The sequence below is a fragment of the Camarhynchus parvulus genome, chromosome 2 (genome assembly GCF_901933205.1).
Source record: "Camarhynchus parvulus chromosome 2, STF_HiC, whole genome shotgun sequence".
Taxonomy (NCBI): Eukaryota; Metazoa; Chordata; class Aves; order Passeriformes; family Thraupidae; genus Camarhynchus; species Camarhynchus parvulus.
The window spans coordinates 76,108,430-76,125,634 of record NC_044572.1 but is presented as its reverse complement, the minus strand read 5'-3'; the positions used below and the strand labels follow the sequence as shown (position 1 = coordinate 76,125,634).

The following is a 17,205-nucleotide window of genomic DNA, read 5'->3' as shown; positions in this document are numbered from 1 at the left end:
TTCCAAAATAATTTATGAAACTGTTAATCAGCGTAAAGGTGTCTGAAGGCACATCTCCTCATCCCCTTACCACTTTTAAAGCTTCTCTTTCAATGCAAATCATTACCTCCATTTAGAAAGGTCCTTTCTCAGTTTACATTTTCTTTACATATCTCAATAATTTTTGGCATTCTGAAATACTTAGTATTTTACTAAGTTTGGCATAACAGAATATTTTTTTCAGCCTTTGTGTTAACAGTCTCTTAAATACAGTTGTTTCACTTCCCATTTTTAGTTCAGAAGATAATGTTCAAATTTGGAAGCCCTCACTACCAGACGTGTGTGATTTCAGAGGCTACTGGTTCCCTTGCATCACTTTCTACAATATAATTTTCAGAATTCTAATTTCAAGGGAAACTAAAATGAATTTTTTTTCCATGCCCTCTTCCCTATTAACCATCTTACTTTACCCCTCATATTCTGTGTATTTTTCTGATTTCATTAAGGAAATTAAGACTCATGTAGATTATCTAATAAAAAAATTCTATCATAATGCAGCAAGACAGTCATCAAGAAGAGCAAAACTTCCTCTGTCATATATAATAGGTTAAAGTTATATAGAGAGTTGTGTGTTATTTAATGCAAGTTAAAACCCAAGATCTATAGACAACATTACACATGATGAATCAGACTTCAGCTGGCCAGGCTTCAGTTCAATTACATTAGTCTGAACATTATGTCTGAGGCTCACTCTATATATCAGAATATAAATGCAGAGCTTGCTCTCACAGACTCCTGAGGAACTCTAACATGTAACACACCTTGTATCTCCTAGTATGAAAAAAGCCATTGAGGATTTCCTTTTGGAGGAGATCTTTTCCACCCTACACTCAGAGTGGAATGAATACCCTATGGAGCTTAGATTGCATTTATAATATTCCCTGAAGCAGAACTGAAAATTATTCTGAAATATTCTGGAAAAGTCATTAGCAGTGACCCCATGCATTTAGGATTCCGGAAATTGATGTAACAGGATCAACTGCACACGCTCTTTTTAGCTGAGCTCAGAGTAAAAACAGGTTTATAATTTCTTAGAATCTTCATTCTATATACTTTTATTTATCCTTTTGATAATAAACAAAGTATTCACAGGCAACTGGCAAGTTCACTGTAAATCTATGTAGCAATCCAAGAGGTGTCTTCCCTTAAAAGAGGTGCCATCTAAGGAGATATATTATCTGCCTCTTATCAGTGCCACATTTCTGGGAATGGAAAAAAACAAACCAAAGCCAAAAGAGAACAACCACCTTACCTTTCCTACATACTGAGGATCTGGTCCCATGTGTTCTTCTAAAACAAAGAACTGATTCCACACCCATCCACGCTTTGGACGATGATGCACTTCTGTTTCGCCTTCTATGTGTTTGGTTTGATTTCTGGTCACCTTGATGGAGCCATGGTGAGCAGCTCCATAACACCTCTGTACAAAACAGAGACAAACTAGGACTGGGCAGATACAAGATGTACTTGTAATTCTCATTGTAGGATAAGCTGTTCAAGGTTTTCTTTCTCTTGTCCTTTTCAGCTGTAATCCTTCAATAAGTTCCCGAGAGAGAAGGTGATGTCTGCTTCAGAAACACAGTCCAAATTAGGTTTTTCTGCTTGTTCATGGTTTAGCTGCCCATTTGGGAAAGCTCAAATTATATTTACATTATGAAAAGCTGACTGGAAAAATTGATATTTCTTCTGAGGTCTTCACAATAGAGTTCCACGGCCGACCATTTTCTATCTAATATGAAAAGGAAAGAAAGACACTTACTCATCACTAAAACCAGCAATTTTCAGTTTCTGACCTTAGATTACACTCAAAGTTGTACTAAGCACTCAGTCAAAGACTACCATTGGAACTAAAATTTCATTTCAATGCTTCCTGTAAAAGCATTTCCTGATTGTATATTTTAAAATACAGTAAGAGAGCCTGGCTCCCACAAGCTGTGAAAACACTTATAATTAAATCCTGGATGATTCAGAACAGTTCCTTTGGCTTTTACCTACAAATCATTGACCTGGTCTGGCAGTAGAACAAAATCATTGCTACAGTGTCATTAAATAGTGATCACTAAATCATTTCACATGAGTTTTTGATGTTCTATACATCACATAGATATCCAGCTTGATGAAAAATACCTAGTCTATAATGGGTTTTGAAAGAATGCCACCAAAATGGGCTTTTAAAATTCTGAGTCAATACTAGAGCATACTGACAGGAAGCTTCAGTCAAAGTGTGCGTTTTTACACCTTGTGCTTTATATAAATTCAAACCAATATCATCTAGGACATCATTAAATTATGTCATACTGACAGGAATTTCACGTTGTTTTGATATCAGTATTTTCAGTATATTGAAAATATTTTCTCAGCCTCAAAAGGGAAAATGTAACCTATTTTATTACAATAATAAAATGTGAATATATCTGGAAGTTGATGTAGTGCTTAAAGCCAAGTACCTTGAAAGTAAAATATTTCTTCAATCTTAGAGAAAGAGTTACATTAAAGTAACCATTTGTTAAGTTATCTGATGATGTCAAAGATTATCTCCATATCAGTCAGTCCATCAGGAGTCTGAAAACATGCAATTGAAACTACAAAAATTGGACTCTTCCTATATTGGTCTTCTTTGATTATCATAAATCCACATAAACAGAAACATAAGCTACATAAACAAATTAAACTAATTTTCTTTCTAGGTTTCATAGGAACCCAACAGAATAAATTCAAAATCCCTAAAGAAGAACCAAAAAAGAATTTAGAAATCAGACAGAAAAACTACTGCAGTGGAAGAAAATTTATTAGGTGTCTTTTGGCTGCAATTTTTTTGAACTTATGTTTCTCTCAAGTCCATAATAATAATGGAATCCCAAACCTCTCAGGTGAAAACAATTCCTCATCAGAACAATGGAAGAATACTTCAAGACCGCTGTACATTAGAAATAGACAGAAAGGACGTATTTTCCATTGCTAGTACTCAGTTCAGGATAGTGGGTATTGCTGAAGTGAAGAAAGAATTTCAGTCTCTTGTGGTTGTGCAGGAGCTCAAAATGAAACTCTATATGTAATTTTCAACTGAAGAAATAAGTTTTTAGACATCTAGAATTCCTCTACTTGTTTCCAAAGCACTTTAGTCTCCCCTCAATCCCTATGAAGTCCAAGACACCATTCCCTTAAAATTCTGGCATTCTATCTCTGAAAAGGTTTATACAACACGAATAATTATTATCTCTCATAAGTTCAAATGTGATTTAATAGGATTTTTTTACAGTTAAATGTTGTATGATGTCCAAATTAGAGTACAGATAAAATCCAGCCGTTGTGGGTCTCACATTTGTTTCTGGATATATTATGCTTCTTTCTTAGTTTCCTTGCCTTTCTGCATTCTTTGCTGATTCATGTTAGAAATAATTTTTTACCTTGAGGCATGCAGTTTCCTTGTATAGATTTCTATATATACAGATGATCTATTTAAATAGATTAGTCATCATTATACTTAAGATGTACATTAAAATTAAGAAGTGTCTCACAAAAGATTAACTCTTTAGCTTTATTCATTCAAGTATTATTTTTCTTCCCTTTGTTTCCATCCTGAGAAATGCCTGGGAGCCATTCATAAGACTAGAAGCAGCAGATAATAACTTACAATTGGTATGTAAAGTGCATTGAGATTTCTCAAAATAGCGCATTTAAAATGTATTTTAGATTATTACTACTAAACTTTCTTTTACAAAAATCTGTGGGAATAGTTGAGATGGAAAATTCTTGCCTCAAAAATTGTGTATATGAGTACAGAAGCTACCAACAAATCAAGATTTACTAAACAAAACTTTGTTTGTCTTCCCTCTCAGAAGTCATCCATAGGAAAAAAAGAACCAATCATACCAAAACAATCAAGATGGAGCCAGCAAACTGTTATGCCACAGTCACATATGAGCCAGAACAAATATTAAGGACATATTATATAGATATAGATATAGATATAGATATAGATATAGATATAGATATAGATATAGATATAGATATAGATATAGATATAGATATAGATATAAATATAGATATAGATATAGATATAGATATAGATAGATATAGATATAGATATAGATATAGATATAGATAGATGTGTGTATGTGTGTATAATATATATTATAAATGATATATATTTGTATTATAATATTAAATATAATATTCAATTATATTGGAAAAATAAGATAAAATACTACAGCGAAATATGAAGGTCTTTTTCTCGTCTTTCCACCAAAAAAGGTCTGTTCATCTTAGCATTAACATTAACTAGGAGGCAATACATTTTTATTTAGTAAAACCACTATTTTATTAAATTCAATTAAGAAATTTAATTTTAAGTGCCTGAAGCCAAAATTAAAGTTTTAAAATCCTTTATTCTGAATAAATATACTCAATAATAATAATAATAATAATGATGATAATAACAGTAGCAGGAAAAAACATTGCAATATCTACTTCTTGTTATACTTAGAAGTTGATGCCTTCAACAGTTCCTGAATTATACATGAAGTCTAAAGAATCATTTCCAAAAAGAAAAATTCAGCAATCAAAAGAGGAGGGGGTTTAAATGTTGATTCTTTGAAGTGTTACACCTCTGGAAAACATCTTTAAAGCCAAAGCTTAATTAATACTTAGCACAAAGGTCCTTATTCAGCACTCTCCTACTAAAGGTCTAGAATAAGCATTTAATAAAGACCTGACACCCACCCCAAAAAAACCCTCAAATCTACCTTGAAGACAGCAGAGTATGTCTAAAGGGGAAAGTTGAGACAGAAACAGCTCACATAGTTAACACAGAGGAGACAGTAAAACAAAGACTAGGGAAGAAACAGAAGAAAAACAGAGGAGAAAAAAAAAAAAGAAATGAACTTTCAGAAATCCTTTGAATTGAAACTAACATACTGAGATGCTGCCTGCTCATTGCTCTTATCTGCAGCTTCAGAGTCAGTGTCTTGATTTATGGCTTTTGTTATAATGATTCATGCAGCTGCAGAGAAGACTTGTGTTATAGCCCTGGGAGCCCTCATGAAAATGAGTTGTGTAGCTCAAGAGACTGTCAGAGTGAGTTAAAATTAAAATAAATAATTAAATAAGGTGAGATGGGAAAGTTCCACCAACATTGCTAGAAATCATTACAGCACAGTAGTTACTGCTTAGTGTAAGACCCTATAATGAATTCCCAGGAAACTATCAGGAGCATAATGATGCAAAATGTTTATGTTTCACCACCACGAGGAGATGCATCCTTTGTAATGGATCTTGCCCTGAATCTCAGTGTCCTCTGTCTTCCATCAAATTGAATCCCATTTGAATGCTTCTGAATGATGGAGTTTTGCAGATGCACATTTAGCACAAGTCCACTTAATTTTATACATCCCTTTTAAGTTCCATGGTGACAGAGTGACAATTAGCTATGGAGCTTGTAATAATTAAAATTGTTTATATGCTTTCTGACTTCTCTCTATGCCCTCTGTTTTGTAAATCTCCTCCAATCAGAAGAAAAATTATTATCAAAATCTGAACAGTTTCAAATCACTATCATTTATATATATATATAAACACCCCCAAAAAATCTTACGTCCTGGATTGCCTGTGTTTATTGTTTATTGCCAATATTATATCCTTCAGCATGGAAGAAACAACGGTGTATTCACCTGGAGAATAATTCACCTGGAGGCAGAATAATGCACTAGTGTGAGAAAGGAAAATTAAATGTGATTTTTTTGTTACATCCTTTGAATAAGAGTTTGATAGATTTCTAAGAGAACATATAGTATTCCTGAAGACCTCAGGTAATTGGCAGAAAAAAAGTGACATTTCCAGATAGATGAAGAAAAGTTGTTCATCTGTAGTTGATCTCCATTCTCTATTCTCAAGGCTGGTAGAACTATGGGAAGTTACACAATAAACTGAGGCACCAAGTTCTACTCAGCCTAGGTAATAGGAGACAATATATAATTGTCTGTCTTCTACACATGCTAGTCAATCTGACAGAAGTAGCGACAAAACTGTTTTGGACTGCATTTAAAACTGCATTTCATGTGACTAACTTGCCTTTTTGTTGCTTTAGTTGTACCTATGTATATGACTGAAAACTAAGGAAACCCTAATTAAGAAAATGCTCTTGAAATAGCTAAATAGCCATTCCAATAACCAAAAATGTTTTAACTATAGTTCTGTATTGGCTGACCTTCTAGAAATGGGAAACTGGACTCCTTTTTTACTTCAATAGCATAAGGAAATTTCCATTAATTGGTAAGATAATTGTATGAGATATCAAACTCCTAAAATATTGCTAAATTTATTTGTAGGTATATCACTATTCTCAAACATAGTCTTTATCACTCTGGAAATGGATCAGTTTCCTAAAGAAATAGAGAGAAAAGAGCATTGAATGCCCCTCTCCTCACCTCTTTAAGCCAGCAATTCTAGCTGATGGCCGTACAGTGTCAAGGGGTGTTATTTCTTGTACCACTCTTTCACATTTACATGCAGCATTTGATGAAGAGCATATCTATTAGCAAAAACCCAAAAAGTGTCTGTAGTAATCTAATATCAACTATTAATTTACCTATTTAATTATTCTACATAAATTCCCCTTTACAAAAGGGGAGTTTTACAACTATTAATTTACCTATTAAATTATTCTACAAAAAGTCCCCTTTACAAAATAAATAGAAACAACAACTACAAGAAAATAAAAAAAAGGCACCTCCATGAAAAATAAAGACTGTTCTTTCAGATATGGCAACAGAAATTCTGTTGTGTGAAGAAACGGCTGGATAAGGGAATCAAAAAAAAAAAGAAAAAACCCAACAAACAATCAGACATTATAAAAAATAGCATGAGAAAAAATAAAATAAGATATATAAAGAGACACTGAGAAATCACTGGAAAACAAATCAAGACAGAGAAGCAGATTGGAAAGTTCAAGCGGAAACAGCTGAAGCTGTCAGAGAAGATGTAAAAAATCCAGCAGTACAATGTTTATGAAATGTAAGAAATATATTTAATGCAGTTCAAGAAAAAGACAGGTGAATAAAGAAACTATGAAATGGGGACAAAAATCGTGGAACAAAATTACACAAGAAATGTAGATTTCTGGGAATTGGTATGCTGAAAATGGCAAGGGAAGTACAAAACTACTATATTTTTCCCTACCATTTTTACATTACATACCCAAAAAGCTCTTATAACTTCCACATTTTCACATATAATTCCCAGATCAAGGCAATTGCTATCACATTTAATATCAAAAAAATTAAAAAATATATACCATATAAAGAAATAAAACAGTATAAGAACTACTGTAGAGGCTTAATGACTACAAGTTGTTATGCAGTATGTGCAAAAAGATGGGATATTCTTAGATTCAATTTACAATCAGAGAAAGACATTATACAAAATTAATTACTTAGATGATTACATCACTCTTGCTGACATTGCCCAAATGAAAATCAAGAAGAGGAAAAGAAATGCCCTCCTGTTTTGTTTTTTCTTACCCATTATCTCCTATCTACCTACAGGGAAAGAAACAGTTATATCAAAAGCTCAGGAAGAAACAAAAAACAGCAGACATATCCTAGAATACTATTAAAAAAAGGGGAATCACATATTTTTGGGCATTCTAAAACAGCAAAAACAAAACAACAGAAAAATCTGTCTCATGGGTAAGCAAGCTAGCTGGTCCTCTGAAAATAAGTTTATATAACAGAAAGACAATTTGGCATTACAGATGTGGGTTTTACGTGCCCCAATGTTTTAATTAGATACCAAAGAATAGTCACGGCAAAGGTAAAAATAAGTTTCTATCCCCACGGGATTTTTCAAAGGTAACAGTAGCCTTTAGCTACAGAGTTAGCATTAAGTTGTTTTAAATTATTTCAGACAGCAAAGTGTGATGGATTTTTCAACACCGTCCTGACTGACATACACTCATCAAATAATCCACACTTATGAGACTTCATTCCTCTTACTGGCTTGGAGCTCCACAGAGACAATGTCAGAAGACTCCATTAATTCTGCAGGTTGTAACACCTAGAATTTCTTCCAAAAGTATTCACAATCCAGGCTATTTTTTTAAAGTGTAAAACTTTCTCTTTTTATCTTTCAAATTTTTCTTCCATGTGAGGCATATACTATTTTCAAATATTCCTTTTACCTTCAGTTACATGTTACATAAGGTTTATTGATATATTTTTCTAAATTAATATTTCTTGTTTAGTAACTCAGCTCCAGTAGCTTTGAAGAAACAGAAACTAATATATTACTATTTGGTAAAGACCACAGAAAATAAATCTTTGCCATCTTTTTTGGATTAACAACTGCTGAATAAGTAATTAGCATATAATTATTTCACTAGTTTTCAGAGGCTTAATTGAAAGATAGTGGGTTTGTTCATATTTGTGTTATATGTTTTGTCTTAGACAGCTTGTACCTAAACCTTTAATCCAGCACAAGTATGGACTCTTCTTTATTTCTAACACATAAGGTTACTCAGATGTTTTCCTTTGTAAAAATATTATATTGTGTTAATAATATCTTGAGACTGAAATATTAAGAAGATAAGACCAGAGATTACTTTCCATTCAGCATTAACACCCTGAATTTTCTAGGGCGTTTTGTTGTTGGATTTTTTTTAAGTTCTACTTTGTCAAGATGAAATTGAAAATTTCAAACTTTACTTTAAAATCCAGCTGCAGCCCTAGCAATCAAGCAGCATTGGTTTGATTCAAGTCCTAGATAAAAGTTAATTTTCTTTTTCTTTTATTTTTATCTCCAGTGTAAGAAATAATTACACTATTCAGAGCCTAGACTGCCTGTTAGTGTAGTAAGCATTAAAAACTTACCTGGTTGGCTGGAACAGGTTGCATCAGTTAAAGCTGGGGTCACAAAAGAAAATAGACATCATATGAATAAGAGCTTTTCCAACTTCATTACTGTCTACAACTTCCTCACTAGGGGAAGCAGAGGGGCAGACACTGGTGTCTTCTCTCCGCTGATCAGTGACCTGAGAAAATGACACGTACTTGGGTCAAGGAAGGTCACAGCCACCTGAGGGGTGGTTGGGCACTGGAACAGCCTCCCTAGAGAAGTGGTCACAGCATCAAGCCTGTCACAGTTCCAAAAATATTTGGACCATGCTCTAGGCACATGGTGCAACACTTGGGGATGTCTTGTGCAGTGCCAGGAGTTGGAGTTTAATGGTCCTTTTGGGTCCCTTCAAACTCGAGTTACTCCATGATTCTACAATTATTAGTAGAAAAAGTGTCACGTTCCTTACAGAAGGAAGCATGATCTGTAGTTCTGATTTTGTTGTGAAGAGAATTTTAAGGACAGCCTAGCAGCACCTGCAATTAAAAGAGCACAGAAATGCTGAACCAGTGCAAGCAGTTCTGGCCAAACACCTTCCCACCTGGATTAAAGGAGATTAGTCATGTGTTTTATCTAGTTGGGCTTCACTGGGAAAAAAAACCCACTGGAATCCTACCTAGCTGTACCACGAAGATGAACGAAGTGTGAAAAGCCAAAAGAGGCTTAGAAGATAAATAGCCGACAGAAAAATAAACATTCAGAAGGTTTTAATGTTGGCAAAAGAAACTCCTGTATATTTACTGGGCTAGCATCTGATTTACCATTCCTTTTCTTGAAAAATAAAATAGACAGTCAAGATTGTTGTTTACCAATGTCTTAAAATAGCAGATTTAATAGTTCACAGAATTTGTAAAAATAAATGTGAATTCAGAAGTACTTTCTTCTGGGACTGTGCATAGCTTATCACTAAACACAAGCTTTAATGGATTTCCTAATGGATAGCATTAACTGAAGCACCATTCACAAAAATGAAAACCAACCACATGACACTAGGTGACTAATCCAGCACCTTGCATAGCCAAAGAGATTCATTCTAAATAGTGCAAATAAAGGATTCTAGGCACCCTGACTCCGAATATGATACAAAAATTAAAAACCAAACCATCATTAAAAAAAAACAACACACAAAAAACCACAAAACACTCTAACTATTTTAAAAAAATGTCATTCAAGGACAAATGGTTTTGTTTTAATCAAGAACAATGATAAAATTTTAAAAAAATTTTTGGGGAGTGTAGTCTTTTTTAGATTCAAAAATATTCAATTTTTATATACAATCAATGCTCCATAACAAAACACTATCAGCCCTTGAAATTTTCATTAGAACAGGGTTTATCATTGCCAGACCCAAACAGATGGGTCACATAAAATCCTCACCTGCTGAAAATGTATCAGAACCACTATGCAATCAAAGTTGTATTGTCATAGCAAGATTTTTAAAAGTTTATCTAATTGATGCTTTGGTTAGATGATGCGCAAGATGAGCTGTGTTCTGCTATGTGGTCTTTTACACTAAATGCGAGTGGTTACCTCTAGAGATTATTTAATATTCCTTTATTTTTGAAAAAAAAAAAATTTTAGATGGCTATTAGAAAGCATTCTTATATTCATAAATAGGAACAGGAAATTATTAAACAGTATTACAAATCAATGGATTTGGTACCCTGATGACCAAAGACATTTTATGAATGAGAGTTAAATGAGTTATGAAACAGATCTTTCTTGAACAGAAAGGGATCTGAAAAGTTTTCAAACAAGATTGATAAAGTTCCTTATCTGCAAACAGCACTGCATGTACAGAGGCAGATAATGAGCACTGCATGTACACAGGCTACAATGAACAGATAATCTAAACATGACATTAAAACAATATTAAGGGATTCAGTGCCATCCTCACCTGGCATAAAAAGCTATTTTGCTTATCATAAGCAGGGATATGGAAACTACAGGACAAAAGAAGTGAAATGACATAACCAATGACTGAAGAAATATTTTTGCAACTCTACCCAAATGATTTGCACAGAGAGTGACTGTCAGAAGCACAACACAGTAAAAACACAATTAGTCAGATAAAATCCAGCCACTGTTTCTGTAAATATAATTGCACATGCAGTCATGCTAACCATTACCTGATGTGAAAGGAACAACTGTGTAACACAGAGAGATGATTCATTAATCTGACTCATGTCTCTCTCTGTTCCTCAACCAGAGAGGAAACTATCTACATTTATATCTGAGGTCCATGTACTAGTCAAGGGTAATACAGGTATGCAAGGTAGTGCAAAGGTCCCTTTTTATTCCCAAAGCAGCAGAGGCTTTTCTTCTGTGGTATTTCTCTTCCCAAGGAACTGCCTAGCAGAAAAAGATCACACTGATTTCTTGACTCATTCCTCCCATACATTAAGGTCAGGTCACCAATCAGGGAACAAAGAAAATACATGAGACACTGATGAGCAATTACTTAATTTAAATAGAAAGAACTTGCAATAACCCACTTGTGTATAGTCCACAGGTACTGTTTGTCCTAACAAATTATTTCTCAAAAATGAATAGCAAGAGCTCCTCTGAGCATTATGGTAGCATCCCACAGACTAGCAAAAAATAAATGGAAGAGAGATCTAATGCAGATGTTTGAGGCTTCAGAAGCAGTTAAAGGCATTTACCTCTTGTTCTTTGCTAGCAGCTCAGCACTGCACTTTAAACTTCTTAAAATCACGTACACTTTTAATAATAATCTTGTTACAGAAATCTTAATAATGCATAATGTACAGTATTTTTTTGGGGGGGGAGGGTGTTTCTAGGCTGCACACAACTGTTTAACTGCAGAGAAATTTGTTGTCTGAGTTAGGCTAACTGAATAATTGTTCAGAAAACAGCAAATATGGCAAAACAAGAGGCAACAGAGAAGTTAGAGACAGAGCCAAGAGGAATGGCTCAATTTCACAGAGACGTGTGAGAGAAGCAGATGAATTCCACAGATCATTCCAGAAGCATATAGGGGCTCTTTTGGACAGTCAAGTCTTGCAAAGTCCACACCGCCCAGATGACTATGAGTACTACTCTTTTAAGCTGAGACTACCTAGGTAATGCTACCAGAGATACTGAGCTTCAGTGTACTTGTAGAAAATCTAAGGCAAATAAGGAAAAGATAATTATCACATCTCACTTTAACTCAGATGTCCTTAAGTCTTCGATTGCTCCTGTGACATTTCTTCTGCCAAACGTACTAGAATCAGTTTTAACCACACAACCTCACTACTCTGATGTCTCCACTAGATATGCATATTGTACAGGTGTGTACCTATGTGAACAAAATTCCTACAAGCTTCCAACTTTCAGTAGTCATACTAGTCTGTTTAAATTTCTAACTAAATCTTCCCCGATTAATTAATTTTTGCCCAGTTTTCCATTTCCAGTGCTCAAAGCTATGGACAGAAAAAAATAAAAGAAAAAAAGAAAAAAAATTCCATGACCAAAAATCTCAATCATTAAAAACAGTTTATAGGCACTATCAAGAAGAACTTCTTTGTTGTGAGGGTGACCAAGCACTGGAATGAATTGCTGTGGAGTCTGTGTATGCTCCCTCCCTGGAGGTATTTAAGAACCATCTGGAGAAAATCCTGTGCGATGTGCTCTAGGATGACCCTGCTTGAGCTGGGAGGCTGGACCAGATAACCCACTGTGCTTCATTCCAAACTGGCCCAGTCTGTGGTTCTTTTATCTTGCATTTTTTCTACCAGAAAGTGAAAATTCTCTTGTATGCATGCTGGTTTGCATTGTATACATATATGCATATTTTTTTCTTTCTTTAAGGGGAGGAGAATCCATAAACAGGATGAGTGGAATGTCTTTCCTGTCTTAAGAAACTGTACATTACACAACATGGTATTTGTAAAACAGGTAAAAATAACTATAAAAATGACAGCGTATTCATTAAATAACAGTGTTCAGCTATCAGTGGAAGTCAATATTGACATGAAGAAGACGGTGACATTTTCTTGTGTTTGTCTGACTATTTGATACCTTGTTTTTTCTAACATCTATGCATATCATCACAACTTTTATTCTCAGGAAGGCGAAATGAGACCAAAACAACAGCAAAAAATCCAACTCTTTCAATTTTGATTCATGTAACAGTGTCTTTGAAAGCATAATATTACACTATATTAATTAATTAATGCTGTTATATTAATCTTTAAGAAACTAGTTTTGTGCTAATACTAAAACACACAAAATCATGTTCATTCTCCCTCATCTTTTCAGAGCAGAAAGATTTATTTCCATGCTTTTATTCCAGGTTGTTCTTTACTGTTTTTCCTAAGCTCCTTTTGTGAGGCAGAGAGCCTGCTCTTCATTCCAGCCCAGGTAGGCATTTATAACTTTTGTGTTACTCCTCCTTTTTTTTTTTTTGTCTAGATACAAGTCACCTCAGTTCTTCCTTAAAAAGTTCTCTGTTATTCTAGAAAAGTTATTTTTAATTTAAACCAAAATCAGACTTTATCAATGGTCATAAGATTAATTAGAGTTTCATACGGTGGACAATTTTCACAAACTAGTTTAAGACTTAAATAGCAAACTGTGTTAAATATACTAATCCCACTGATGGCCACAGACTTTGTATATGCAACTTTATTTCATGCTTGTGAAAATTTTAGCCTTCATTCTTGTCCTGACAACTTCACAGGAACGTATAAACAGGTAGATAAACAGAGATTTAACGTTCAAGCCATAACACCAGCAAATCCTCAGAAACAGAAGGGGAAGGAGAATCTAGGTTAATCAGTAGGATCATGCCTTAGGTTCTGATTGAGCAAACAAAAAAAGAGTTACTTAACTCTAGGCCTATTAAAGAAAAGCTCATTCACATTAACTGGCTTTTCTGACTAAAACTTAGCTTAAAACAGAACATTTCAAATATCACATTATTGGTGTTTTATGGTGCTAGAAGAATGGCTTTTATACACATAAGATAAGATTATATGCATAAATTCACCAGGAGAACTTAAGAATGCAGAATTCAAGTTTCAAAAAATGTTTGTCTTCCATTGTCACAATAGTAGTCTCACAACAAGTGAGACCTTGTAAGAACATTTTGATATTGTTTCTAAAAGCATGATATGTTATACGAGACTTTCTACTGCGAATTGAAGATGTTAAAAAAATCATTCACTGTGTGCTTAATAGAAAAAAATTGGACTCTTTGCATTCAGAGAGAGCCTCGAACTGCAACTTGCATGTTTTCTGAAGTTAGCTTTTTTTCTGCAAGTGAGCAGGATGAGGGTTTAGTGATGCTGAGCATCACTAAATGAGCACCAGAAAAAGAACTGAAGGACTAGCAAAATTGCACTCTCATTTTAAGATGGAAATAATTTCACAGCAAGGATCCATATCTAAGCAAGGACTTGTATCTCATTTCCATTTTGAGCCTTATTCAACAGTTCTTACACTGTATTCATAGAACTCTATTCAAGCAAGTCATGAAAATGGTAGACTAAGCTACCTAAATAAACATGAAAACTATCTTTGAGCAAGTTGTAATAAGTTATGTGCTACTTATGAAAGTAGCCATTCAGCAGAGTTACTAGAGAGAGAATAATTTAAAGAGAGATAGAACAATGAAAAAGAAATTTTAATGTGCAACAGCTTCCAGGTTTGGTTTTGATTTTTTGTCTTTTGGTTTTTTTTTTTTTTTTTTTTTAATGAGGCTTGGAATATATAGAATGAAAACAATCAAGATAAATAATAACTAAAATTGTGCACCTATAATTTCATCTGTAACCTGCTACTTTTGATTAAAGGTAATAAATATTTCATTGTTAAGAGTACATGAATTTCCACATATTTTAACACAGAGCTACTGTTACTAAGTATGGATTGGGTTGCTTGTGAGATTACTAGCAAAACCTTATCAGCCTTTAAGAATAAAAAGGATTCAGTTATCAACAAGCAACAATCTTCAGCAGAAGACAGATCATTATAAAAAAAAAAAAGCCAAAAACAAGCAAACCAAAAACTACCCACAGTGATTAGAAAAGCTTTAAAAGCTAATAAAAGTTCATAATCCTGATCTGATGCAGATTTAATAGCATTAAGGAAGCTTTAAACCTCTTTCTTCTTCATAGAGAAATTGTTTGCACAGGAGGCTAAGGCAACTTAGCAAATAGGAGAATAAGGGCCCGCTCTTTAACCCCAGCTGATCTTTAACCCCAGGTGATGGCTGATGGAATAAGAGCTTGAATTGCAACTATCTTCCATCCCAAACCCCATCCTATGTGGGAAAAACAGACATGAAATATTTTGTTTGTTTGTTTTCTGAGGCAACATCACTTTTCAAGGAGCAGAACAAAGCTGCATTTTTTTTCATGGTTATGAAATCACCTCCTACACACCATCATCACCAGCATCATCATGCAGCTTGGTGTAAATTTAAAACTTGAATATAAGTTTTGTTTCTAAAACTCTGAATTTTGAGGTGCTGACATTATTGGGTTTGTACACATCTTGATATTGAACAGTCTGTAAAAGATACCTGTGTCAGATTTAAGCAACACTGACAGGTGTTAAGCACTTGTGCCTGCCCCTTGCATGAAAATGAAGGGCTCTTATATGATTATTGCAATAATGCAGATTTACACATGAGAAGGAAAAGAGACACATGAAAAGATACACAGACTGAACAAAATATCCAGTAAAGAATATTCCAGTAAAGAATATTCAGTGCTTAATCCAAAGGTAATGAAAATAAATAATACTGAAGAACTAAAACAATTCTGAATTGACACTGATGAATTATTAGAGTCATAATATTTTGTAGTATTTCCTCTAAATAACAGAAAGCAAAAAAGGCAGTCATTTGTTTTACTATTCCAAAGAATTAAATATTCTGTTTTTGTAATCTAGAGAGCCTATTTCTATAAGGTATGAAATTTATAAAATAGTGAGTTCTAAGTTTTCTAGATTACATTAGCTTTTGTAGCAATTTACCTAACACTTTCTACCACATTTCATGAAAACAGATATTCTTGACTTCCGTTAGTTATACAAATAGAGAGAAAATAGTAAAAAGGAGTTCAATGTTATACTGCACTACAAACACTACTCTTGGAAAACACTGGGGAAAGGACTGAAATTCATTAAACAGCAGTCTTGTCTTCTACAAATGTTTTCATAATCATTTATATTGATCAATTTGGACTCCAAATTTTAAATTAATAAAAAGTGGGTCGTGTGGTTTTGTTTTTAGATTTTATATTTCAGAATCTGAGTTTATATTTTCTTTAGAAACATACAAAGCCTAGTTGAATTACATAATGTATATATAATTAAAAAGAAAAAAGGCAAAAAATAAAGAGGAAAAATTTAATCAGGATTCAAAATACGTCCAACATAACTTGACATTTCCAGTTATTCTGTCTGTAAACAGGAAATATGCATCAGAGCAATTCCTTTTGTGAACAGCATCTCTCCAGCTCTGACAGCAAAGGACAGAGCTTGGGCTCCACAATATGACCAGCATTTGGGTTAAAGGCCAGTGCTGCCTGTATTGTTCTCAGACACCACATGTACACTCATACATGTGTAAGCCAATTTTCTAAGAACTCATCCCAGTTTATTTGCACTATACCAGGGATTTTGTCCATCAGGGACATCTCCCTCTGTAAAAAAAGGTCAAGAACAGACCAATATATTATCAAGAGGTGGAGTTCAGCCCTGTTAATTTCAGCATGTGGTCAAACAAATGTCTGAGAAATACAGCCTGCTATGAGGAAACAAGAGTTTAATGCATGAACAAGGACATTTGGTATGTAGTTTTCCCATTTAAAAAAGATTATTAAAGGATAAGTATATGCTATATATAGACTGTAGGATGCCCTTAACATACCTTGGATAGAAAATCATTCAAATATGCTGTGTTCATAGACTACTGAAAGAAACAATTAACTTATTTTAGCTAAGAGATAAAAACAAATGCAAAGCACTCATATATGTCAATAATATTTGGTCCTGAACACTACCTAGCCATAATTTCTTCTTAGTAAATATCCTATTAATTTTTACCATACCCTCCAAGTCTTTTGCCTTATATATACATGAAAGAAAGCCAATTTTCTACTGTCAGTTACTAAATTTTACCAAAATCTCAATTATATAGCTAAACATCTTGTGGATTGTAGTGAGGTTTTCTCCTCCCTTTCATCTTCTACCGTCCACTCTTTTTATTATATGGATTGTAATAAATCAAAACATTTTTTATGCAATCTGGTTATATACATACAC

At 33.8% G+C, this 17,205-nt stretch overlaps 1 protein-coding gene across 2 annotated transcripts in view; it reads right to left on the bottom strand.

Annotated features, from left to right (window-relative positions):
• The window catches only part of CDH18 (cadherin 18), a 177,027-nt gene that overhangs the window by 156,851 nt on the left and 2,971 nt on the right, over window positions 1-17,205 (bottom strand). The window contains exon 2 of one of the 2 annotated variants that reach the window (XM_030943315.1): window positions 1,292-1,768. In XM_030943315.1, the coding sequence (XP_030799175.1) occupies window positions 1,292-1,519 (228 nt within the window). In that variant the 5' untranslated portion in view covers window positions 1,520-1,768. Of the gene's footprint in view, window positions 1-1,291; window positions 1,877-17,205 lie in introns of those variants that run through there. The other variant, XM_030943316.1, reaches the window with a different exon arrangement.